Here is a 25,743-nt window from a genome sequence, read left to right as displayed (position 1 = left end):
GATTTTTTTGGATTTTGGAACATTTGCATATACACAATGAGACATCTTAGGGATGGGATATAAGCCTAAACACAAATTCATTTATGTTTCATATACACCTTATACACATAGCCTGAAGGTCATTTTATACACTATTTTGAATAATTTTGTGCATGAACAAAGTTTTGACTGCTTGACTGTGACATGAGGTCAGGTGTGGGATTTTTCACTTGTGTCATGTTGGCACTCAGAAATTTTTGGATTTTGGAGCATTTTGGATTTCAGAGTTTTGGATGAGGGATGCTCAATCTGTATGATGGGGGAGGTCACAACGTGATTTTGTGTTTTAAATGGCATAGACCTCCCAAGGTGCCCTTGTCTACATTCAAGTTTTTGTGTTTCCCAGTGCCTTCTCTACTGCTCTCAGAGGTGGGAACTTCTGTTACTCTGTTGTGCCTCACCAGAAGTTTTATGAAGAAGGAGGTGTGACTGGGTTTGAAAAGGGAGAAGGCCCTTGGCAGGAAGCCTACATATGCATGCTGGGATTTCAGATCTGAGCAGAGCAATGCAATGAGTCCATGTTTGTAACATGTTCTAGACAGAAAAAAGAAGTGATGAGGCTCTTGAATTCTAAGGGTCCTGGCATCCAAGTTTATGACGTATTCTCTTTTTAGATGAAAACAATCCTTGTAGATGGTTAAAAACTGGCTTTCAGTGTGGTTAAAATTGTGTGGGCTGAAATTAATGGCTATTGGACATTCGTAGAAATACTGTCCTAAGTGACCACTGTGCCTGGGCCAAAACAGAACTAGAAAGGAGGATCCAGTAAATGGTTGGAGGTAAAGACTCTTACCCATGCAAAACAAATTCTTTGAAATAAGATAGAAATGCTTTTAAGACTTGGACCAGCAAAAAGCCTAAGATATGTTAAGTTCATGAATCCCACAGTTTATATCTATTTGGTTTCACTCCCATATGCCTTGGACCATGTGAACTAAGGCTGCCAACTCAGCAAATTGCAATTTTTATTTTCTAATTCACACAGTTTTCACCAGGCGGAAGAACCTAATGTTTGAAGCGAATTTGCTTCTAGGATCCGTACATGGCTAGGCATTCTTGGGCAGCGTGCAGGCAAATGAATTTGCACCCTTGCTGGCGGTGGTGATGGCATCTTGTCTAAAGTTCACAGCAACCCGTGTTTCAGAGCCTTGCCTATTATCCGGACCATTCAGGATGCATGCCAAGCTCCTGGCCTTGCTGGAAGTGTCTTTACCATCTCTCTTCAAGTTTTATCTTGCACCATGTAAACTACATTGTATTCCAATACATTAAAATGCACCGTTAACAGACAAACTGGAGAAGCAGTGAGACATTTCCAAGAAGGTAGGGGTGGCTTTACTATTACGTTATCTGATTGTACTCTCTTTTGGGTGCTAGCTTAAGAAGCCAAACCAAAGCCCAAATGAGTCAAAATATTTGACCCGAAACCCTCAGGACGCTGGTCTGGCTACACTTGGCCCTCTCTGTGGCCAGACTGTGAACAGCTCCCTCAGAGGGTTTGTCCCAACTTCCAGCAGCTGCCGTTGAAAGCCACGTGTGCGCTAAACGCCCACATCACATCAATAAGAGAAACTAAGGAAGGAATGAGGAAACTATCATTTGTCTTTTCTCCCTCAATTAATTCTGGCAGTATTGATTTAATAGCTGTTTTTACTTGTATTTAGTTAAAATATCACCTTGGGCCCATTTTGGGGTACTGATCACATCGTTCTTACTAGCTGTGACCTCTCTTTGCCTTTGGTACCTCGCGCTCCTCCGGTGCCCCCGAGACTCCTCTGTGCTCGGAACCTACGCGCGGCGGGGCACCGCCCCTCGGGGAGGGAGGGTGAAAGAAGGGGGCGGGCCTATTTAAATAGCCCGCGAGACTCGTCTCTCCATTGGCTGCCAGCCTGTCGGTTACCCGCGGGGGCGGGAGTCCCGGGGCTGGAGTGCGGTACCTGAGCTAGACGCGCCGCAGAAAGCCCACGTTGGCCGCTGCCGAGCGCGGCGCCCAGAGGCGGGAGACTGTGAATTCCGGCGCCGACGCCGCGGCCACTTCTCGGCGCACGAGTCCCCTTCCCCGCCATACCCTCTGCGAGTGGGTTTGCTGGGCATCGGCCGAGCACCGAACGGGAAGCAAGATCCTCGCCGCCTCCTCCTGAGGAGGCGAACCGCGCGGAGAGTCTGAGGGGAGCGGCGGTGCCCGAGGGCGGAGGGGCGCGGAGTTTGTGAGCGAGGAGGAAGTTAAGCCTCGCGGAGGAGACTGGCATTTCGGACGCCTTGTCGCCACAGCCTGGGCCCTACGACGGGGTAAACTGCACGGTGGCCCTGCGAGCCGGAGAGGGGAGTGCGCCGCGATGATGCTCGGCATCCCCCCCAGCTCGTGAGCGGCCCGCGCCCCTGCGCCCCGGCCCCACGCGGCCACCCGGAGAGCGAGGGGCAGCGCACGTGCGCGGGCGGCGAGGCCGGGGAGTGACCGCGCCGTGACCCGCCCAAGGGCGAGGGCGCGGGCGGCGGCGCAGCCCTGACTCGGACGCACCTGGCTCGGGCCGTGCGCCCCTAGAGACCTGCGCGAGACTGTGGGGCTGCCCGTCCTCCCCTCCGAGTGATTCTCCCGGCGATCGCCCCCTCGCCACCCCTCCAGCCTGGGCACCCGGGGGCCCCAGACGACCATGAGAGATAAGGACTGAGGGCCAGGCCGGGGAAGCGAGCCCGCTGAGAGGTGGCGGGGGCTGCTCACGCCAAGGGCCACAGCGGCCGCACTCCGGCCTTGCTCCGCCGCTCCACGCCTCGCGGGGCTCGTGGGGACAGCCCGGCCCGGCTGGGATGCCGGGGCTGGGGCGGAGGGCGCAGTGGCTGTGCTGGTGGTGGGGGCTGCTGTGCAGCTGCTGCGGGCCCCCGCCGCTGTGGCCGCCCCTGCCCGCCGCCGCGGGCGCCGCCGCCGGAGGGCAGCTGCTGGGGGACCGGGGGAGCCCCGGCCACGCGGAGCCGCCGCCGCCGCCGCATTCTTCCTCGGGCTTCCTCTACCGGCGCCTCAAGACGCACGAGAAGCGGGAGATGCAGAAGGAGATCCTCTCGGTGTTGGGGCTCCCGCACCGGCCCCGGCCCCTGCATGGCCTCCAGCAGCCGCAGCCCCAGGCGCTCCCGCAGCAGCAGCAGCTGCCTCGCGGGGAACCCCCTCCGGGGCGGCTGAAGTCCGCGCCCCTCTTCATGCTGGATCTGTACAACGCCCTGTCGGCCGACGACGACGAGGATGGGGCATCGGAGGGGGAGAGGCGGCAGCCCTGGTCCCACGGAGGGGCCAGCCCGTCCCAGCCCCGGCAGCCGCCCCCCGGCGCCGCGCACCCCCTCAACAGCAAGAGTCTCCTGGCCTCCGGACCCGGTGGCGGCGGCGCGTCCCCACTGCCCAGCGCTCAGGACAGCGCCTTCCTCAACGACGCGGACATGGTCATGAGCTTTGTGAACCTGGGTAAGGATCTGGGGTAACGTAACAAGGAGAACATCCCCCTACGTTCCCCTTTCCAGGGCCCGGGGGGTAGTGTGAGGGCGTGGAGCAGCCCCCGGCGCGCAGGTCCGGCCCGGCGCTGTAGGGACGCAGGGACAGCAGACAGCGCGCCAGCCACCTGCGCTGCGGTGGGCAGCACGTGCGCTCCCCCGCGCCGCGGGCGGGCGGGGGCGCTGGGCCCCGGGAATGCTGCCACCCGCAGGCCTGCGTTTGCGGGCGCCCGGAGCACGTCCCGCGCTTTCTCACTCCTTCCCGGCTCGGGCCACGTTAGCTCGACAGCGGCAGAAAGTCCGGCCCGAGTGTAGCTATCCTGGGAAGGAGGAGACGCTTCAACGCTCTTTTCCCTCGGAACTGTCTTCTTTTGTTCCCTAACTCGGAGTGCCAGTTTTCCCACCGCAACTTTTAGGGAATCTGACAACAGTTGAGAACTTTGGAAACTTGACATGAGTATGTTAAGAGGTATCCATGGCACTGGGGGAGGAGAGCTCTGGTTGCGGGGGAAGGTCCCGAAAGCACAGCGGAAGGCGAGCCAGTCTAGGGTAGATGGGGCTCCCTCCCGTTTGGGGAGGAACCCAGCCCAACTAGGCAATCCATCTAATATCCTCGCTCACATGCCCTTGGCCACTGTCCCGCAAAGCCGAACTTTTGATCATCGCTGCCCGAGCTGCACGGGCGGAGAAAGGGTGCGGGGTAGGGGCCGGGGTTGGGCGCTGAGTTGGTCTGAACCGGTTGCCAGGCAACAGAATGGAAATTCAAGGGCGGCTGAATCCGGCTCCGCCACAAAAGTTCTGTGGCAAACCCCGGACGGAATCACACCGCCTTTTTCCTCCTTAAGTTTTCTCATCTGTAAAGGAGAAGGGTGCAAAGAAGACTTTTTCGAGTCAGTGCTTCTAATTTGCGCTGCTCTTAATTCATAAGCCGACTCAGTTCAGCGTAGACAGGGGTAGGGGACGCGTCATCTGCAGACAGACCTGGGGGTGCAGTAGCCACGCCCGGAGTGGGTGCAGCCGCGGTGTGGGTGGGTCTCCGTGGGCTTCCTTTCCCGTGCGAGACGCGTGGCTGTGCCCAGGTCCCAGAGTGGGTTAGCAGAGGCACTTGCCAGAGTAGCACACAGGACTCCCAGCCACGTCAAAAACGCCGTCATTTAAGGGCATTATTTACTGGAATGATTACTGTGTAAAATATCTGGGTCATTTCTTTACAAGTATATCTATGATTCTCAACTCTGCTGAGCTTTGGGGAGAGAAGGTGGAGGTGGGGACAAGGGCCAAGGGCGAAGGGGAGGGTGTGGAGTAGGACGATTGGCATCCAAGTGGTGCAGAAATCCTCCTGGGAAATTCATGAAACAGAATCTCACAGGGAGTAGAGGCTCGGGGCCTGCCAATCTGGCTACTTGCACTGCCAGGGGTTCTGATTGGACAAGAATCTTCACAACTTATTGGAACCAAATCCAAAATTGAGCCACCTCCAGGAGCATTCTTAGGAAATTCTCATGCCAGTCTACAAAATTTAGTAATGGGGGAGGGGTGGCAGAGGACCAGAGCTGTTCCTTATTCTAAATTTTCTGCTTCTTTTGACTTAATAAATTCCACCCCCTGCTCTCTCCCTCCCTCCCCAGCCGCACCACGTTTGCTGACAGTTTTGGAGAAATGTTTTATTGCCTGTTGGGGGTAGTCCTCACCTGGACAAAAGGGAGGAAGACTGGCACTCCTGGCTCTTTGACAGAGAATCAAGTTGCAGACTCAGGGAAAACAATTCCAGTAGCATCACCTGGGGGCATTTGAAGAACTAGGGATGCTAGGGCTGCTCCCCAGACCCAGAGCAATTACATCAGAATCTTTGAAGGTGGGGCTCAGGCAGCCTTTTTTTTTTTTTAAGTGCCTTACGTTTTTCTAATGAGCTACCATAGTCATGAACCACTGACACAGGAGATCTTCATGTGTGAAGGAAATCAATGCGTCATCCAAGTAAAAGATTAAGAGCAAAGCTTCCAAACACTGCTGCACAATAGAGTCACCCAGGACCTTTAAAAATTCAGAAGACCAGGTGGCACTCTATATCAATTAAATCAGAGTGTGTGGGGGTAGATGCCAGGTAGCAGTATTTTCTAAAGATCCCCGGGTGGTTCCAGTGTTTGGGAACCACTGCCTTAGATCAGTGGTGCCCAACTTTTTTGGCACCAGGGACGGGTTTCATGGAAGACAATATTTCCATGGACAGAGGTGGGGGGATGGTTTTGGGATGATTCAAGGGCATTACATTTATTGTATAGTCAAACTTCTCTGCTAATGATGATCTGTATTTGCAGCAGCTCCCCAGCGTTACCATCACCGCCTCACCTCCACCTCACATCGTCAGGCATTAGACTCTCATGAGGAGTGCACAACCTAAATCCCTCACATGCACAGTTTATAGTAGATTTCCTGCTCCTATGAGAATCTAATGCCAGGGCTGATCTGACAGGAGGGGGAGCTCAGGTGGTGATGTGAGTAATGGGGAGTGGCTCTACATACAGATGAAGCTTCGCTGGCCCGCCCATCAGCTGCTCATCACCTCCTGCTGTGCTCCTGGTTCCTAACAGGCCACAGAAGGGACCAGTACTAACTAGTCCATGGCCCAGGGTGGGGGACCGCAGCCTTAGGTGGTATTTGGAAATTTTGAGAGCTGGCTTGAGGCAAGTTTGTAAAGTACACTGATGTTTACTGTGTTTAGTGACCTCCAAATTCCCCTTCTTCCTTGCTTTTCTGACCTTTCATGGTCTATGGGTACACATTGCTTCTGAGTCACACCGCTTGAAGCTGGTTGTCAACTAATCCTGCTGGGGTGATGATTTAATACAGCATCTCCCTAGGGATATTTTATTTTCCATAAAGGATATTTAAAGATTAAAAAAAAAAAAAAAACCTCCCAAAAAATTCCAAGAGAACTCACCCATAGTGCAATTCCAGGCCCCAGGACAAGCTGACATGGAACTGAAAGAGCATTCCAGGTAGGGAACTGTATCCCAAGCCCCTCATAGCCCATCAGTGGGCTCTCTGACTACAAGTTTAGCTATTATAGGTCCAGTTCTGAACTCCATATGGGTATTTAGAGGAGAAAACCTTTTGCAGGTAAGTAGAATCCAAGCTGCAAGCCATGCCACCTTCCAATCAAGCAATTCTATTTCATCTTAATCCATTTAGCAGTAGGAAAGGGGGATGTCAGGATGAGAGGCTAGAAATGTGGTAAAATTTGATTACCATGGCTCTGAACATGGGAAGGACAGTTCATTTGAAGAAGGTAATTGCTTAGCAATGTGGATTCTCGAAAACAAAGGATGTTGTGAGAATTCCACAGATTTCCTAACTGGTGTCAATGTCATGTTAACTGCTGCATTACCTGACTCATCTATTACAGAACCTACAGAAAAATAAATGTTTCGGCACTGTGTTTTAAAGGGCTTTTATACCTACTGAGTTAAGTAAATTATAAACTGGAAGTATAAGGGAAAGTGTTACATAGTTGTAAACATCTGTCTTCCCATGGACCGGAGGAATAATTTACTCATGAAATATTTAAAACACCCCGAGCTTTGTCAGCCAGCGGGACTATCAGGAAGTATGAATCAACAGGATAAATTTCTCTCTCCTAGCCCAAATGCTGGTCATCCGACCAGCTCATTGTTGTTTATGTTGACTGTTCTAAACTCTGTCTGAGTGAATAGGCTGGGATGTGTCACCTTCTAAGTGCTAACCCTCTGCTGCCACCCCTGCTAGTGTGCAGAGTGCCCGAGTGAGCTCGTGAACTTGCATTCAATCAGGGTCATAGATGCCATTTTCTCTTTGTTTTCTAATGCTAAAAATGTCTTGGCAGCCTAATCAGCAAGCCTGCCAATTTGGTGACCTTGAAGAGGTGTCCTAAAATATCCTTCAGGTCTTGGCTTAAACTTCACTTTCTTGGAGAAACCTTCTCTGCTAGCCTATGTAAACCAATGCTGCCCCCACCTTACCCACTTCTTCACCATCACAGCACCCTGTTTATTTCCTTCCTTGCGCTTATCACAAGTTTTCCTTTTTTCTTTTAAAATTTGCTTACTCATTTGTTTGTGTCCCCTTCTAGGATGTCAGCCTCCAAAGGCGGAAACCATACTAATCCACTACCGCAGCCTAAGTGCCTGACATAACACTGAGCACATGGAAGGTGCTTCACAAAGATTGAATTAAGGAAAATATAAACATAGCCCACATTTCAAATTCATATTTCACTAATCTGGAAGATCTGATTATTTAGAAATGGCATACCTGATTTTTATAGAGGAAAACATTTAAAGTGAAGACATTTAGGACACTGAAATTCATGGTATTTGATTTATATCATTAGTGCTTTAATATTATACCTCTTTTATTAGTCACTCGTATGTATATTAATTTATAATATGCATTATATCTGAGAGTAGTAAAACGTTTCTCTAAATCTGCATTTCAGATTTCACTTATTTATTTTGAATTAGTGAGGTATTGATCTTCAGATACTAGGATTAAATGAAATAAAAAATTCAAATTATGTCAGAAAAGGGAATCAGTATATTTTAGTACAAGTAACAAGAAACTTATTACACTAAAAATACTGGCAATCTTCTGAACAAAATTATACTTGGGAAACATAAATTAGAAGAAGAATGGAATACTCCCTACTTGTCTTTGTAACCAGATACACCATACTGTCTTTTTCTCATAAACATAGGATCAGTACTACTATTTTTCATTTAAGCTGCCTGTACTTATAAAGATTTTTGTTAGCAGAAAGTAAATCCATGTCTGCAAGCTACTCACAGCAAAAATAGTTTGGAGAATTTGGTTGCAAGAGTGTGATTCAAAGAAGCGGTAGATGTTCTAAAGAGATAACAGAGTAAATGTGAAATTCAGTGGTATTCCAACAAAAAAGTTGTACAAAGTGTTCTTAAACGGAAGATCAAAGGGCAAGCAGATACCATTGTTTAGATCTCAGATGGTGCTTCCTCTGGTTGTCCATCTAAGAATGGGTATAAATCCTTTTTAGATGTGCTGAATGATGGTTAGTTCCTCTACTTAAGAGCTTACCTCTGATCAGCTTGGAGGAGGGCTTCCCAGGGATAGAAGAGGCCAGGTGAAGTGAAAAAAAGCGATGCTCAGCCCTTTATTCAGCATGTAATAATTATGTTGCATCACTGTGTCTTCAGAGTTTAGCTACTTTATATGTGGGATTTCAAATGAATATTTTACTTGACTGAGAGGTGGCAGTGAATACTGGCTATCCAAGATGGTATATAGTCTAGCAAACTGTAAACAATTATCAGCTCTGTCATCTTTACCTCACCCTTGTCTGTTTATGAAGCTGAGTTAGAAAAGGAAAATGAAGAGGGTACAGTATCTTGGGTAATCAGTTTGCTGATTATCAGAATAATTAATAATTAGTCAGATTTCCACAAATCAATCCCCGATTCTCCCCTTCCTATCTTATGTCAAAAAAATGAATTATTCTAGGGAATGATTATTTTTAACTTAGCATAAAGGCATTACAGTTTTAATCTTTCCACTTTGAACTTTATTCTGTTTTCCCCCCTCCTCGATTCTGAATTTTAGTTATTTTGCCGTCTTTGGCACCTCTGGCAGTGGGAAGAAAAGTAGGCAATATCTGAATCAGATTCTTGTATTTTTGACTAGAAGCTTCCATAAGTTTCTGAGTAAAAGGAGTAGAAATCAATACAGAAACTCCCTAAGATATAAGCAGGTCATTTACCAAGTCCCTGTGCAGGCCTGCCCTGGCCACAGGGTGTCACCCAGGGGCTGGGGGGTGTCTGGTATCTTCTCTTGTGTTCTCCACAAAGAACTAGGGCATTCTGTTGTACTTATTTCTGTTTTCATCATGACTGCCGAGTTAATTTTATCCAAAGACATTTTCTCTTCTGATCATACGCTTACCTGCTCTTCAACACCCTTGCTCCCATCTCTGTTCCAACTCTTGCCGCCTGGAAGCTTGTGAGCCAGAAAATTCTCACCTGGAATATATGAAAGCAGTGACAATTGAATTAAGGAGAAGGAAAGCCATCACCACTTTAGTGAAAATTAGAGTTACTAAAGAACCAGTGCCATCAACCTCTAAAGTTTTGAGAATGCCAGAAATTCTCAGAACCTGCGTTCCATCTGCTCACCTTCCACTATAAGCATCAGAAATCAGTAACACATTGTCACTGAAATTTATTGGATTTTTTTGTTCAGTTACAGTGTTTTGAAGATATTGTTCTCTAAAATTTTTTTTAATGTATAGTATAATATTTCAGCACCCTATGGATAAAGTTAGAGCCTGGAGTCTGTCTGGGAACACAGCGTCTATCCATAACATGGCTTTTCTGGGGAAATGCATGCCCAGCAACAGAAAACCCATTTTGAGTTTATTGGTTAACCCAATTTGAGATTATTAGTGATTATGTTATCCATAGATCATAGAATTTGAAAATCATCTTGCATATCATCTAGTCTCTTATGCTTGCAGTTGAATCTGTTAGATTTATTCACCACCATTTTCTCTTCACTGCTGTTACCTTTTAAGGCTGAGGGACCATCCCTGGAACTGCAAAGAGATCCTAATGCATCAAAGCAATAGGCCTATGGGCCAGGCCTAATGGATAATCAAGGAGAAATTACAATAGCACGCAAGAGAGCACAGCCTGGGGAGAGAGGCAAGGAAGCCCAAATCTGGAACTTTGTGGGTTTTCTCTTGGTCAAGACCGTTTTCTCCTAGTATTACTCTGCTTTTAGAAAAGAAAATGCTGTTATATCTATAAATAGATTCTTGTTTGGTATGCCAAAGGACTGTTGACCCCAAGGAATTGTTTTTTGCTCAACTGAGTTGAAAACCACATCACTCTGACCAGCATTGTTCCACTGATATCCACTGAGTCTCTTCCTGCCCTTCCCATCTCCGTTATTAAAGAGATTGGGTCCATAATAGAGATGATATCTAAATTACATCAGGTCATTCCTTGATGGGTCCCCACGGTCTCGTTATCTCAAACACAGCCCCAGATGACTGCATCGAAGAATCTCCTTCAAACGTTTTTGCAGAATGAAGTTCCAGTTCCAAGTGGGAGAGCCTTCCTGACTTTCAGGTTCATGGGCACACGCCCTTGATTACTGATCCTGCTAGAAAGGTTGGGAGTGTCTGAGGCCTGAAATGTGCTTGCTCCACAGTGCCAACTTTACGTTCAGATTGTTTTCTCATCACCAGAGAGCTCCGTCGGGTCCGGGAGGAGTGGAATGGAGTGGATTCAGAGCAGGCAGAGAACAGTGCCCCTCCGAGGCAGAGCCCGGGAGCCCGCTCGACGCTGACCTCCGATATCCGCCGCGGTCCTTATTATCACTCTCCTGCCACTTGCCCTTTCACCTTGTCCAGAACATCTGCGTTTGTTGATTGTTGTTCCTGTGTTTACAGTCTTGTTGGTTTCCTGTACATGAACATGGGCTGGAAAAAAAATTCTGATTTGTGTCTCCGCAGAGCATGAACTAACCATATCATTGGTGGGAGCTATTTTATGTACTGATTAGGCCAGGAGATTTTTTTATAATTGGACTTACTTATTCCCTGAGACCAGTTATTTTCCTTCCTTCCTTTTAAATCTATGAATTATATTTAAGTAGTCCAAAGACAGTTTTGTAAACTACAAAATTAAGGACTAAAAGTTGTTTACTTGTTTTTTTCCAGATTTTATTTGCATGCTCCCATAGCAGAATAATAGAGAAGCTGTACATTAAAAAAACAAGCAAACAACAACAACAACAACAAAAAAAACAGAGTTAATTTTTTTAGAGCAGTTTTAGATTGCCAGCAAAATTGAGTGTAATTTTTCAGAGCTTTCCCATATTCCTCTTCCCCCATACATGCATAGGCTCTACCACTATCAACATCCCCCGCCAGGGCGGTGCATTTGTTACAACTGATGCACTTACACTGACGTGTCATCATCACCCAGAGTCTATATTAGTGTTCACTTGTGGTGATGGACAGTCTATGAGGTTGGACCAATGTGTAATGACATACAGTATCATACAGAATAGTCTCACCACCCTAAAAATCCTCTGTGGAGAAGCTGTATATCTACTGAGGAAAAACAAATCAATGAAAATGTAAAAATTGAAGATAAGCAGAGTTAGGGGAAACAGTAATGAAATACCTTTGTTGAATAATGTTTTGTTTCTGGGGTTTTACCACAGTGGTGTATAAAAGAAGCCATTTTGATTGTCTATGACAATATGGGCCTTATTTTATAGTGCTTCTGTGTGTTGACAAAAAAATCCAAATCCATCAGAAATCTTTTTCTTTTTTTTTAAGTCTAGGAGTTTAAAAATCTTTTTTCCTCCACATACTTTCATTGAGGTGTCTGTCACCATAGTACCTAGACAATCCCTCAGGCAGAGATATGAGCAATTAAATTTCTCCCTGGCTTGTGCCCTGTTTGATCCATGCCTGGCAGGATTTGGGGGAGTAAAATAAAGAAGCCTGAAGAATGAACAAGAATTATAGGAATTCTGTGCTTGTAGATTATTGAAATTTGAGGGGTTGTTAGGGGAGGAGTTAAATATTTTTCTTCCTTTCTGCAAACTTATATTAAAACTTAGTGTGACTTTAGGATTGAGAAACTCACAAAAATATCCTGTCCTAGAGGCAGGATCAGGGGACTTTAAAAGGCTTCCTGAGGAGAGACTATTTAGATCAGATCAAAACTGAATTAACAGAGACTCCATAAATCCAGAGGTCTTTGTAAGTGAAATATAGAATAGGCTTATCTGCCTTTGAGCTGTTTTCTATGCAAAAGTGCTACACAGTTTAATAGAGAAAAAATAAGAAAACACCATAACAGAAACAAGAAACATGGTAACTCTAAAGACCACTGTTGATCCATTAGCTAGCAGTTCATTTGAGACGTGTTGGGAGTTTGCGAGCATTTCTTTACAAATATTATAAATTCGTGAATTCTCCTCTTCTCTCTTCATGTCCATTACCCATTGTGGTAGGGTATTTTCTTACTGATTTCTAGCTAAATTGTCCACCCATTTTCTCCCATACCCCCTCTGCCTCACCCCCCTGAACAGAGAAACCTCTTAAAAATAGGGAAGAGCTTGGGGTTGTGGCAGTGTCACTGGGCTTGAGAAATTCGGCTTTGTTCTATAGCATCTGGCCTGGATGTGCTGTGGTTTACTACTTCTCTGTGTGGTAGCTTGGACGTTTAATTGAGGGGCAGGGCTAAGGCTTTTGGGAAATAGTGAGAAGGCCATAGCTGGAGGTATGTGGAGAGTTAGATTTCTCTCCAAAGGCTGTGGAGCATTTCTATGGGGTCTATTTAGGGCAGAGTCCTCCAACACCAACTTTGGGAATTCCTCCCACAAACGGCACATTGGTTATTTCATCTGATTGAGGTTGTTTGGTCCTATTGTTATACACACACTTATGTGTCATCATTGTAAGATGTGGAATCCAACGTGGCTGCAGGGATGAAGGCGGTATGTAGTGCATATTAGTTTCTCTTGCCTTCTTTTCCTCTTTCTCTTCCTTTCCTCCTATTAATAAATTTGGCAACCCTACTGCAATATGTATGTTCCTATGTTCTTTCCCATAGTTTTGGAGTGTTTGCCATTGATCCAGCAGAGCAGATTACACATTTCCATGGAGTCTGGTAGTTTTCTACCACAAAAGTGACTCATTGCCCACTATAATGGTTAAATGGCTAGTTTTCTTGATGGTGCTAGAAAGTGCTTATGGCCTATTTATTGCAGAGTAGAGAACACTTGATTAAGATTCAGGAGGCTTGAATTTAGCTGCTAGTCTTAGTATTTCCTTTTTAAACAATAGCTTGGTCAAGTCTCTTAACCAAGTTTCGAGGTCTCTTTCCTCTTCTGTAAACTGTGAGTATTGGGGCTAGATCAGTGTTTTCGGAAGAAAAAGTGTTTCATGGAACACTACTTTTCCAAAATGGTCTTCAAAAAAAGGTCATGGAAGCGCTTTATCTTCTATTCCTCTCTTTGAGTATATGAGTGTATTAACGCTCTGATAAGGCCAGCAGTACAGACCCTTGCTAACTTGGTTTGGTAGAGTTTTGTTTTGAGCTCACTTTTGCTCTGTAACCCCTTTTTGCAGAGGCCCTCTTGTATCAGGCTCGGGCCCTCTGCCCCCATGTTCCCATGTCCCCTCCTTACCCCTGCTGTCCACACAGACCTGGGGAGAGACCTCAGGAGGTTGCATTTCCCGCTGCTGCTGCCCGTCTGTGGCTCCAGCTCTCTCTGGATGGGATGGGCCACCACCTCATTCCATCTTCCACTGGAGACCCCTGGCTCTCTGCCCTCCCTCCCCAGGGGGGAACGTGGCTCCCCATGGGTTGCCTCACCAGGACCTGCTCAGCTCACCTACTTCTGTGTCCCCGGTTCCCTGCATCGAATCCCCTCTGTTGTAAACCCTTACAGGGGGTTCTCTTTCCTTGGTTGGACCCTAATTGCTGTGGCTTCTTAATTCCCTGCAACACAGTTGAGAAAGCCCAGATTAGATCATGCTCAGAACTCAATTCTTGGAGTGTTCCTTTTTGTGTTTCTCTAAGTGATTCTTTAAAGAAAAATTTTTTTTGTTTTTGTAAAACAGCTTAATTGAGGTATAATTGACATACAATGAATTGGTTATTTAAAGTGTACAATTCGATAAACTTTAACATAGGTAGGCACCGCTAATCAAGATAGTGAACATATCCTGAGCTATACTTTTAAACAGTCGCCTGTGCTAGGGACTGAAATAATCAATCCTAGCACACAGGAAGTGCTGCAAGAAGCCCCATCTTTCATCTCCGCCATGGCGATTCAGGCTTTTATCTTACAGGCTTTGAACATCCTTAAGAATGGAATTTGCTGAAGATGTTTGAGAATGGTTTTCTTGGATCGGGGAACCATGGGGTCAAGTCTTCATAGGGTCAAACTTGCTCTTGGTAATTGTGATTTAACTTTGCCCCATATCTCACTTTCTATATTTATTCTTGGAAATAATAATAAAAATAGGCAAATCTGCATTCTAATTTTGAAAGCAAGGACCTGGGGTCTTTATGGGTGACCCTGTTGACATCTTGTTTCTAAAGACTCACGTTTAAAAGATTTGATCCTGCTGGGAAACAGCGGAAAAATGCTTCTCTGTGTTTCTGTTTCAAATTCAGGCAATTTAGGTCAGGCACAAGTCCAAGAACTTTAAGAAAGTAGACACCAATTTACCCCCAACTTTTCCCTGTGCTCATCCTTCTCCACATGTTCTGTAAACTCAAATAGAAATCGCATCTTTTCTTGCATGAAAATATAAGTATTATATTCCTTTATGGCCTTTTGCCTTAAAGAATGGCTGATGTCACTTATTATCCTATTATCTCAGCAAGGCAAACACTTAGACTCACAGCTGCCAATATATAGTAAGCTCTAGTCAATAGTAACATAGGGGAGAATTTGGAGGTTTTTGGAGAAAATTAATATTTAGAGTAGTGTTAACAGAATGTTCCAAATAGCACCCAGTCACGTAATAGAACAATTTTGTGAAATTACTTAACCTCCCCCTACCTGCCGCCATTCAGGGAAACTGCTCTTTCCTTTCCTCTGTGTCCTTCCTCTGCCCTGGAGGTTGACTTTCATCCCCATCCCTCTGCTGGGATTGTGTCATTGAAGGTACCTAATGACTCCGTCCTGAGTCCTCATCTTCCTCCCTGCAGGCTTTGATCGTGTTGGAATTCTTTTTTCCTACTGTACAGCTCTTTGAAAAAGTCCTCTTCTTTATTTCTGCGACACTGCCAGCCACACCCTTGGGTCCTATTCTGTCTCTACGCCTGCTGCTGCATTTTGGGGCATTTTCTGAAATACAGCAACAGATTCAGAAGGGTTAGTCTATGGCATGAGACCTACACTCTGGGCTGAGACAGGACACAGGCTGGGGGGCTGGGGTGGAAAGGAGGTGACACCCAGTTGCAGGAGTGAGGAGATAATATGTGGCCATAGGACAGGATGAAGGACAGGCACCAGGATCTCAGGTGACCCACTACAGAGGCTTGGTGGCCTGGTGGGAGCCACTGTATTCAAAAAGCTGGATGCAGCTGTAGGGAGTTCTCCCAGAACTGAGCACCTACCTCCCCAGGGAACTGTGTCCCTTCTCTTTCACTGACCTGTCTATTCAGAGCAGGGCCCGAGTACGGTCCTGTACCAGAATCTGACAGTGCAGTGCTTCTCAAACTGTGCAAGAACCTCTTTTTAAAAAACGTTTTAATGTCTGTGGATCCATACTTTTATAAACTTCATTAAAAATGAATTACCAGAAAAGTGACATTAAGAAGAACTCCAAATACATACAAAATCAAGCCTCAATTTTTAATTATTAGATTCCATTAATATAAAAATATTAGTCAACTTGCTGCCAAACCGCCTAAATACTGTCCATTTCTGTACTTCTCTCACTGCAAGCCAGTAACAAACAGGCTGTGGATCAGCTTAGATCTATTCACAAGCAGCTTCTTGGGCCCCACCCTGATTTGGGTATGAGGACTTGCATTTTAATAAGCTCACTTGGTGACTAGCGCGGTGACTGAGGTTTGAGATGCATGGTGCCAGCTACTCAGGGTGAACTTCAGTCTCTGCCCTCACTTCTACATCCAATTTCTGGGTGTTCCCGTCTCTCCCCAAGGTCTCTAGATGAGGTTTTGTGATCTTTGGCCCTGACTTTCACGTGGGTCTCCCTGCTGTGAACCGTTTGCTGTATCCCTGCTGGCTCTGTCTTTCTGTAGCATTTCTGTAGCGCAAATGTGATCTGTTGTCCTTCCTCCAGCACCTTCACTGGCTCCTTATGGCCCACTGCATTAAGCCAAATGCCCCTGACTTCCGCCCCCGTCTGCTTTGCTCTCCTCCACTCACCTTTGCAGACGCTATTCTCCCGCCAGCGGACTGTGCTCCACGGTGTGATTTCCGCATTCTCAGTTATATCTGTTCTTTAAACCCCAGCTCAAATGCCACCTCATCAAGGAAGCCTTTCTGAAATTTGCTTACCCACATCCATGATCCATGACTCTTGGGAAGAATATTTGGGGGCAAATGACAGGCACTTTTGCTAGCACAGAGCACCACAGAGCTGTGTTCTTGGTTTCTGATGCCTGTTCGCAGGGGAGCTCCATGTGGCTTAGGGGCAGGAGTTGGGAGCCTCAAATCCAGTGTTGGCTCTGCCACCCCACAGCTGTGTGACTTTGGTGAAATCACCTTCAACACTGACCTCTCTGATTCCCATCTTATGATAGTGTTTTATTACTTTCCTACTATCTGATGTCATGACTTTAATAATTGTGAATAGGAGTCACAAAGAAGTGCTGCCAAGCCTAAATTTAAATTTCCTGGTTGTGCCAGGCAGGAGGCTTTTTTAAAATCATGCATTGCAAAGTAAAGTGGCAGACATCAGTACCTAGCATGTGCCTTTTCTTGGTTGATAACTTGATAATAAATGCATATTGGATGAACACAGGTCAGTTTCTCTAAAATAAAATTGGTGTATGTCATCTTCTTTTCTGTCATCACTAGCAACATCAGACATTTGAATGAGAGAATTGTAAACTGTGAAGGCCTGGGTGCAGGTATGAGAAATGTTTATTAAGTTATATACACAGCAGTGGTTATAAAAAAGAGAAGTTGCCTTCTCCTTGCAGGGTTTGTGTTCTGTGACTTTCTAGATGGTTTGAAAAAAAGGCCTCAGGAAGAAGAAATATTACTTTCCTTCTATCTGATGTCATGACTTTAATAATTATGAATAGGAGTCAGAAAGAAGTGCTGCCGAGTCTAAATTTAAATTTCCTGGTTGTGCCAGGCAGAAGGCTTGCGCGCGAGCAGGCACGACTCCTTCTGCAGGTGCCGATGCAGAATACTTATCTTGTCAGCTTCCACTTCAGGCTCGCTAGCTTGGCGCACATTGTGAAGGTGTTAGACATTCTGTTTATATAAGGGCTGAGGGGTGACATAATGTCTATTGAAGCAAAGTCACTTAGCTCCCCACTAGGCAACAGGGAGCATTTAAAAACTGAAAACAGATCAAAGCCATGGGCAAGGTTGAGATACCTTTACCCAGGGGGCGGGTGGTCTCTTGGTTAGTTGCCCAAAACAGATGTGCATTATTGCCTCACTGTATTTCCAGACCATTGGTGAAATGAATCAGGCAGAATTAAATTCTGAGCAGCCAATCCAGAGAGCCTAAGTGAGCACAAATGCGTCCAAATAGGTTGGAAAAAATGTCAAATCAGAGTAAGCACATACAAGATGTGATGTTTCTCTTTTTATAGACTGTTATAAAAGTTGTTTAAAATTAAATAACTCTTTAGTACTTAAATTATGTATAATGAGACAGGTAGGTCCTGGAACAGAGGCCTTTTTTCCCCTTCTCATTCTACTTAAATTTTGCTCTCCTTACCAGAGTATATAAGACAAAAGCACTTTCATTTCCAGGATATATATTAGCTGTAGGATGGAGAAAAGGGAGAGAGAGAGAGATGGAGTTAACACAGGCCACAGAATAGCAAATCCAGATGTCTTTCACATTTTGTTTGATCCACTTCAAGGATGTAGCCAAAGGAAATATAAACATAATTTCGTATTTCTGTATTTTTTAAGTCCTAGCAAGTGATAATCTTGTGTAGCTTATACTTCTAAAATATATGTAGATTGAGAGCAAAGTATATTATACAGCACATATTCCTTTTATCCCCTGGCCCAAATAAGTAGTTTATTGTTGTTTTGTTCTTTAGTTTTGGGGGCTGTATTTATTTAGGAATAAGTATTAGTGTGTAATGTTGCATTATTGTGGATTTACAAGGTTAATGAGTCTTGGCTATGGAAATATCTGTGCCCTCTTTTTCCATTCGGCTGGCTCTTGTTAGAATCATTTATCTGCAGGGTGCAATCTAACTAGGGCACTTCTATTCTTCTGTTAGTGTTCGGATGACATAAGATGCTCTTTTCTGAAGCACATGGACTGGGCATTCCTTTGACTTCTTTTTGACCTAGAGGACTTGTTTTCATGCCAGGATAAAGGCTTGCCCATTCTCATGCACGCATGCTCTGTCTCTGTCATCGAGCTTCATATTTTTTCGGCCCTCCTGGTGCTTGAAGCCTGGCTCACAGGAAGCTGAACTCAGAATCGAAGCTTCTCCTGAGCTGCCACCTAGCATCCCTAACCACAGAGGCTACCAGGATAGCCCTGTTAGCACTGCACAAATAAAATATGTCACCAGAACATTTTACTGAGATGAGGAATTTATTTCCATGATTCTCTGAGGTCAACTATAGTACATGCTTTTTCCTACTGGGCAGCAAACATGTTTTACCAAACTCTTACCCAAGTGCTTTTTGTTTACAATTCCACAGTGAATTCCTGGCTTCCTTCTTGTTGATTCCTGCAAATATTGTGATTTACTTCCACACCTTTTAGAGGAAGCAAATTCCAAGTTATGATGCATCTTTTTAACTTTTTCCAATATTTTATTGTGAAATTTTCAACGGTACGGAAAAATGAAAAGATTTTACAGCAAATATCTATATGCCCTCCACTTAGATTCTACAATGAACAGTTTACTATACCTGCTTTAGCATATATCTGTTCTATTTACCCATCCCATCATTCATTCAAATCATGCATTGCAAAGTAAAGCGGCAGACATCAGTACACTACTTTCTAAATAATTCTGCCTGCATGTCATTAAAGTTCAATGTTTACAGTTTTCTTTAGGTAAAATTTCTACACAATGAAATCCACATGTCTTAAGCTGTACCATCTGATGAGTTTTGATGAATGCATACACCAGTGCAACCCAACCCCCTGGCAAGATATGGAACATTACTGGCACCCAGAAAGTTCCTTGAGGCTGCTTTTTGTCTGACCTGGGTGTGGGTGGTTCAGGGGAGACTGAGAATTGAGGACTACCCTTCTCTGCGTCTTTCCTTTCTGAGGTCCCCTTCCTTTCTGAGATGTCCCAAATCTGTCCTTTGGTTCTCCCAAGCAGAAAGACTGTGGCTTTCCTGTTGGTGTTCCCGCTGGGCTGCATGGCTGGGCCCTACCTTTAAGCTACAAGTCATGAAACTGCAAATGCATCCCATGCTGTTCCTACTTCCAAGTGTCGGTATCCAGAATATGCCTGCTTTTGGCCAATCTCCAGAGCCTTCAGGTAGCTGGGTGTTTTTTTTTTTTTTTATTTTTTTTAAAATCAGAGTTCATGTTTTCAATCTGTGGAAGGATCAGTCCAATAAGATCTTACTGACCATTACCAGAAATGGAAACTTAATTGTTTTGACAGATTTTGCGTGTGGAATGCAAAAAAGATCCATTTATAAAAGGATTTCAAATAGCCCATGAAGAAAAAAGTATATAGGTCCTATTGCCACATTGTGTCACATTCTGGAAGATATGTTGACAGTGTGTCTCTAACCAAATGGCATCTGAGGACTAGTTAATGCATCCTGAACAAAGGGTTTCTTAAACTCAGAGAGTGTCTTCAGTATTAGATGTGACAGATTTAATTTGGTTGTCCATTGTTTACTGAGCCCTTTCACGGCACCAGGGTAAGCACTGGCTGTAGTAGGGAGGGGGCAAGGTGAGGATGCAGAAGGCAGGGAGATGTAGTTGCTGGCTTGAAAGGAGGAGGCAGACACATGGACAGCTGACCTTGACCCCAAACAGAATATGATGGTGTCTTTGATAGAGGTAAAAACAGAGTATTATGGGACCACCAAGGAAGATGTGATTAATTTATGGGGGCACATGACATGCAGGCTGAGTGTGGAAAGAAAAGTTGGATTTCTGCTAGTAGATACGGAAGGCAAAGGGTGCATGCCTGAGGAACACATCAGGGATCCATGGTACTTTGGGAATGGCAAGAAGTCTGAGGTGCCTGGCGGTGGCACTTGACTCAGTGGGGAAGAGTTTGGAAAGGTAGGCTGAGACCAGATGGTGAGGAATATTGAAGCCAGTCTAAGGAGTTTGGACTTTATTTTGTAGGCAGTGAGGAACTATTTATGACTTTTCAATAAGGCTGTGGAATGACCCATGTGTGCTTTGGGGAGATATTTCTGGCAGCAGTATGGAGGAGGCTGGGCATGGGGAGACCAGCTAGGACATTTTTTTACAATTGTCTAAGTAAAACCTCCATTTAATCTGTATCTGCAGCATTTGAAGGTCTTTTTGAAATTTTAAAATAGTTTGCATTTTTCCTTTCCTGCAATTAAATTTAGAATGTTTAATCAAGAGAGGAAATTAGGTGACAAATTTGTGAATAGCACCCAAGAGATTATAACTTGTGGAAAAAGTACTAGTTCCAGTAACTAAAATCTGAAAGGTTGTGATTTAAATGGACATTTAAATAGACTTAACCTGGTCCTCCTGAAACTCTTTCCCTCATTTTTCCTTAAAATTAAAAACACCCATTTGTGAGCTGGTTGCTTATAATTAGAAGTCTCATCTACACTCAAGATGCAGAGAATATTCCCACCTTTGAAGCTAATTGGCCCACAAGGAGACTTCATCAGTGATCTAGGCCATGTTCACAGGCTGCTTAGCCAAATGAAATGACTAGATGGAAATTTCAGCTTCATTTTTTACCTGATTTGTCTCTACTGTTTTGGCCAACTCACACCTGTTCCAGGTAGCATGAAAGGTGTCATCTACTGGACTGGGAAGTAGCCAGTGCCAATTTAAACAGGTAGCACAATCTTCTCCTTTCTACCTCCTGAATTAATCACAAAAAGACTTACTCCTAAGTAAGTTTTATTTACAGAATATGATTCACAAAACTTCATAATCTGGGTACCCAAAAACAAGGACAGCCATGTGTGTGAGAGGTGGTTTAGAGATGTTTAGACATTCAACGTTGGTATTTGTGGTAGGGTGGATTCCTGCCACATGGTCTTTGCCCCCAAGTGTTATGTCTGTTAATGTGTTACCTTATATGGCAAAAGGGAATTACGGTTGCTAAGCAACTGACCTTAAAATAGGGAGATTATTCTGGATTATTAATCACATGGGTTCTTAAAATCAGAAGAGGAAGACAGAAGAGTCAGAGAGATTTGATGGAAGAGGAGGCAAGAGGAACTCAGAGAATGAGTCTTTGAAGATGGAGGAAGAGGGGTCCTCAGGGCAAGGAATGCAGTGGCCTCCAGAACCTGGCATGGCCCTGAGCTGACAGCCAGCAAAGAAACAGGGAGCACAGTTCTGCAACTGCAAGGACCTAAATTCTGCTAACAAGTTAAATGAGCAAGGAAACAGATTTTCCCCTGTAGCCTCCAGAAAGGAACACAGTCCTGCCAGCACCGTGATATCAGCCCAGTGAGACCCCTGTCGGACTTCTAGCCTACAGGACTGTGAGAGAATAAATTTGTGTTGTTTTAAGCTGCTAAGTTTGTGAAAGCAGCAATAAGAAATGAATACAGCAGGGGTGGGGAACCTTTTCGTGTTGGAAGGCCGCATTAATTTAGCCATAATCAAATAAGACTGCATTCAAGAAACTTCAATTAGCTATACTTAAAAATGTACACTATTTTGTAAAAATCTATCTACTGTGTACTATTTGATAACTTCAAAAAATGAAAACTATTTGTTAAAGTTAGCTAACCTTTTAATGACTTTGCTGTGTCTGCTCTTTGTTGGAAAGCATTTCAATATTTGGTTGCAGCACGGAGGTCTGCAGTTTCAGCTGATCCTCTAGATGGGTGTCTGTCATTTGTGACCTTAAGGGGATCTTGATTGGGGTTAGACAGGAGAATGTAGATTCCAAGCAATAAGTGGTTGAAAAGCAAGAAAGCAGTTTTTGGGCATGTTGCCAAAGGCATGGGTATCCTACTACATTTTTCCATATTTCAACTGGATCTTTCTTAACATCAAACAATGACTTTAAAATGTCATCTACTGAGAGCTCAATCAATTCCATCTGTAGTTCTTTAGGTGCCTTGGTGATATCAACTAGGTGAGGCTGAAATGCTAATTTGAGTGTGATGTCATGATTCTCAAAGGCAGTGAACCTTTCCTTGTATTTGCCAATTAATAGGTCTATAACAGCTGGGCACTCTTCAAGGGATTCCCATATATCATCCTGCTCATCAATTACCTTTGCTAACTGGGGAAAATGTTCAGCCGAAATTTCCTTTTGAAGAAGAAATGTTTTGAAAAAAGGTAGCTTTTATGGAAATGCTTGGATTTTTCTTTTGCCACATATCATATATAGACTTAGTTTAACCTTGCAAAGAAATATTCAAGTAGTTTTGATTTGATGTGATATTACATAGAAATGCTGCATTCCTATAGAAATCTTCTTTCAATAACTCACATTGCTGATTCTGTTTTTCATAAAATTTATTATTAACTATCTGTTCTCGCAGAGATAAAATTTTGGCTAACACCTGTCCCTTTGATAGCCAATGCACTTTAGAATGATTGATTTGGCAGATCCACACTGAATACTGCATCGTTCAACTTTAGCATGTTACAAAACTGCTGCCTTGTTGCATTTGCACAAATATAGTTAACAATACTTATAGCTTGTTGCAAAGTGTCACTTGAAATAGTAGCATTAGCACAGAGATTTTGCTGATGCAAGATACAGTGAAAAGAAATGAGAGCATTTGGATCTGTTAATACTTTTAAACATAAACCCTTCATGTTTTTCTGTTATGGAAGGTGCACTGTCTGTACATACACTCACTAAATTTGCTACATTCAGTCCAACTTTATGACATTTCTCTTGAAAGTTGTTGAAGATAGATCTATTCCCCTTGTGCTGTTGCAAGAGTGCCCAAAGTGAGTAACTCTTCATAAGCAAAGAAAATCTTCTGTTATGACCAGAATGAAGTATGAGCTGAGACAGTAGTATCAGTTGATTCATCCAAAACGATTGAATAATATATATTGAATAATATATATTTTCCTTTTGAAGTATTGCAGGAAGTTGTTCTGTTAAGTTGAAGGCTAATTCATGTTGCCAATCAGTTATGGTTCTCCTTGAAAGAGGCAGTTGTTTGTACTTTGAAAAGTTATCTAAGCATCCTACAACCTCAACAATGCATTCTTTCCCAATTTCTACATCACGGAATGGCTTCCCTTTTTTCCTGAGTATATAAGCTACTGTATAAGTTGCTTCAGTGGCATTATTTCCAGGTCTTATTGGTGTTTGAAAGAATTGTCTTTCCTTTTGCTTTTCATCTTTTAATTTCTGCAGTACAACCTTTCGTGCCTCTCTCCCTAATTTAAAATATTTGTGGTCCTTATGAGTGCTATAATGCTGATGAGCACTGAATTTCTTTAATGTTGATATTGCAGTACCACAAAGTAAGCAAATCATCTTATTGTTAGAAGAAACAAGATAATATTGCAATTTCCAATCCTCATTAAAAAATCTGTTTTCTTCCTTCAGCACTCTCTTGGTCTTCTTTGACATGATGTGCTGTTAAACATACAGAATTAAAAAAAACTGTTGAGCTGTGCAACTATTCACAAATTCCACTTCAAACAGAAACATAGTGCACCACTGTCAAAAGGTGATAACAGACTGGTGTACTCAACCCCCATAAACTCTCACCAGCTAGCCTCGTGCGGTAGTGACACCAGTCAGGAGGGGGAAGTTAGAACTAAATCATGAGCTTAGCAGCCATCAGTTTAGTCCTTATGGTTTACCAATGCTCTAATTGTGCTGGTCAATCTGGGAGGATTATTTGATTGAAATTTATTTTATTCTTTGGTATTTTAAATACATTCATTTTAAAAATAAAATAAAAATATAAAAGATGAACAAAAATGTATTAATAAAAATAAAAGGATTTGTTCTGTAAAATTTGGATGCAGTCAAAAGGCCACACTTGAGGACCTAGAAGGCCACAGGTTCCCCACCCCTGGAATACAGTGTTATTTATACAGGGCTTTGTTCCCTTGGAATTAAATTAGAGTGATCCAAGATGGTGGCATTAGACTTGCAGGTGCTGGAGTCAGACTGTCTGTGTTTGAATATGGGCTTTATCCCTTAGAGGTTGTTTCACTTTAGGTGGGTTATCCTCTCTGTGTTCCAGTTTAGCACCTGAAAAAATGGAAATAATAATTTCATTTAGTGCTCAGAGTGGTCGTGGGGATTAATGGAAGGTACTAGATGTGAAGAGCTTCTTAGAACAGTGCTTGGTACCTCTTAAGTACTCAGTAGTTAAGAGCTATTATTAGGTTTGTTTGCAATAAGGGGCCATTTAAAAAAGTCTTCATGTTCCTTGCCTGCCATCTGCCACCCTATTCAACACATCATCTTCTTATACTGAGGGTAGGAAACAATCAGAACAAAACCGGGAAAACTTCAGGCAGTACCTATTTATTCTTAAGTCCCTCTGGCAAGCACTTACATATTATGTATCCTCTGGAACTTGAGCAGATAGTGTATATGAGAGAAACCTATAAAGCTGAAGCACTATGTCAATGTCAGGTAAAACAAAGGAGCACATTTTGGGGCTACACCAGTTGTGGGGACCACACACACCCTGTGTATAAGTTTAGTTCCTGTAGTCAGCTTCTGACTGAAGAGACATTTGCCATCATTAAGCTTACCCAAGCTGAATGATCAAGAGTCATTGGCAATGTCTAAATAATTGTCATGTACTGAAAAATATTCCAGTTCCATAGTCATACAATTTGGAATTCTATATTACCATAATTTCCACAGTCCTATAATTTTCTTGCATCTCAGAATGTCCCTTCTCTCTAGGACTGTGAGTGTGCTGCTGTGTTGTGATGAAATCCTAATCCTGGAGTCAATAAAGGATGAATTTGTCAAAAAAAATCTGGAAATCACTGTATCATTTAGCCAAATCAGATGCCTTAATGAAAGAGAAGAGATCTCCAGTACCACCCTTCCAATCTCCTGCATGGATGCCGTTGGTATTCTACCCTTCAGGACAAGAGCACAGAACTTTCCTGTGCATACTCATGTCTACCGTGTTTCGTCTATGAAAGGCAGCCGCTGATCAACCACTGCACCTCCACTGGGGAGGGGTGGGATAGGTATTCCATGCTGATATGCTTTGCAGAATATGAAGCTGTGCTTACCTCAGATGGCCAGTATCAGGAAAATTCAGGATTTTTTTCCTAACCAACTTTTGTTTTATCTTATGCATGTTGAGAATCTTCTAAATGATCATGTTTCCACATTC

General features: G+C 44.0%; 1 protein-coding gene across 1 annotated transcript in view; it reads left to right on the top strand.

The window, feature by feature from the left end:
* The first annotated feature begins 2,361 nt into the window (after nucleotides 1-2,361).
* Nucleotides 2,362-25,743, top strand: part of BMP6 (bone morphogenetic protein 6) — a 136,889-nt gene continuing 113,507 nt past the window's right edge. Inside the window, exon 1 of the mRNA XM_045551715.1 lies at nucleotides 2,362-3,487. Within this exon, the coding sequence (XP_045407671.1) occupies nucleotides 2,845-3,487 (643 nt within the window). The 5' untranslated portion in view covers nucleotides 2,362-2,844. The remainder of the gene's footprint in view (nucleotides 3,488-25,743) is intronic.

This window comes from Lemur catta, chromosome 5, assembly GCF_020740605.2.
Source record: "Lemur catta isolate mLemCat1 chromosome 5, mLemCat1.pri, whole genome shotgun sequence".
In the NCBI taxonomy this organism is placed as follows: domain Eukaryota; kingdom Metazoa; phylum Chordata; class Mammalia; order Primates; family Lemuridae; genus Lemur; species Lemur catta.
The sequence above is the reverse complement of the archived record's forward strand: the minus strand, read 5'-3'. Positions and strand labels throughout refer to the sequence as shown.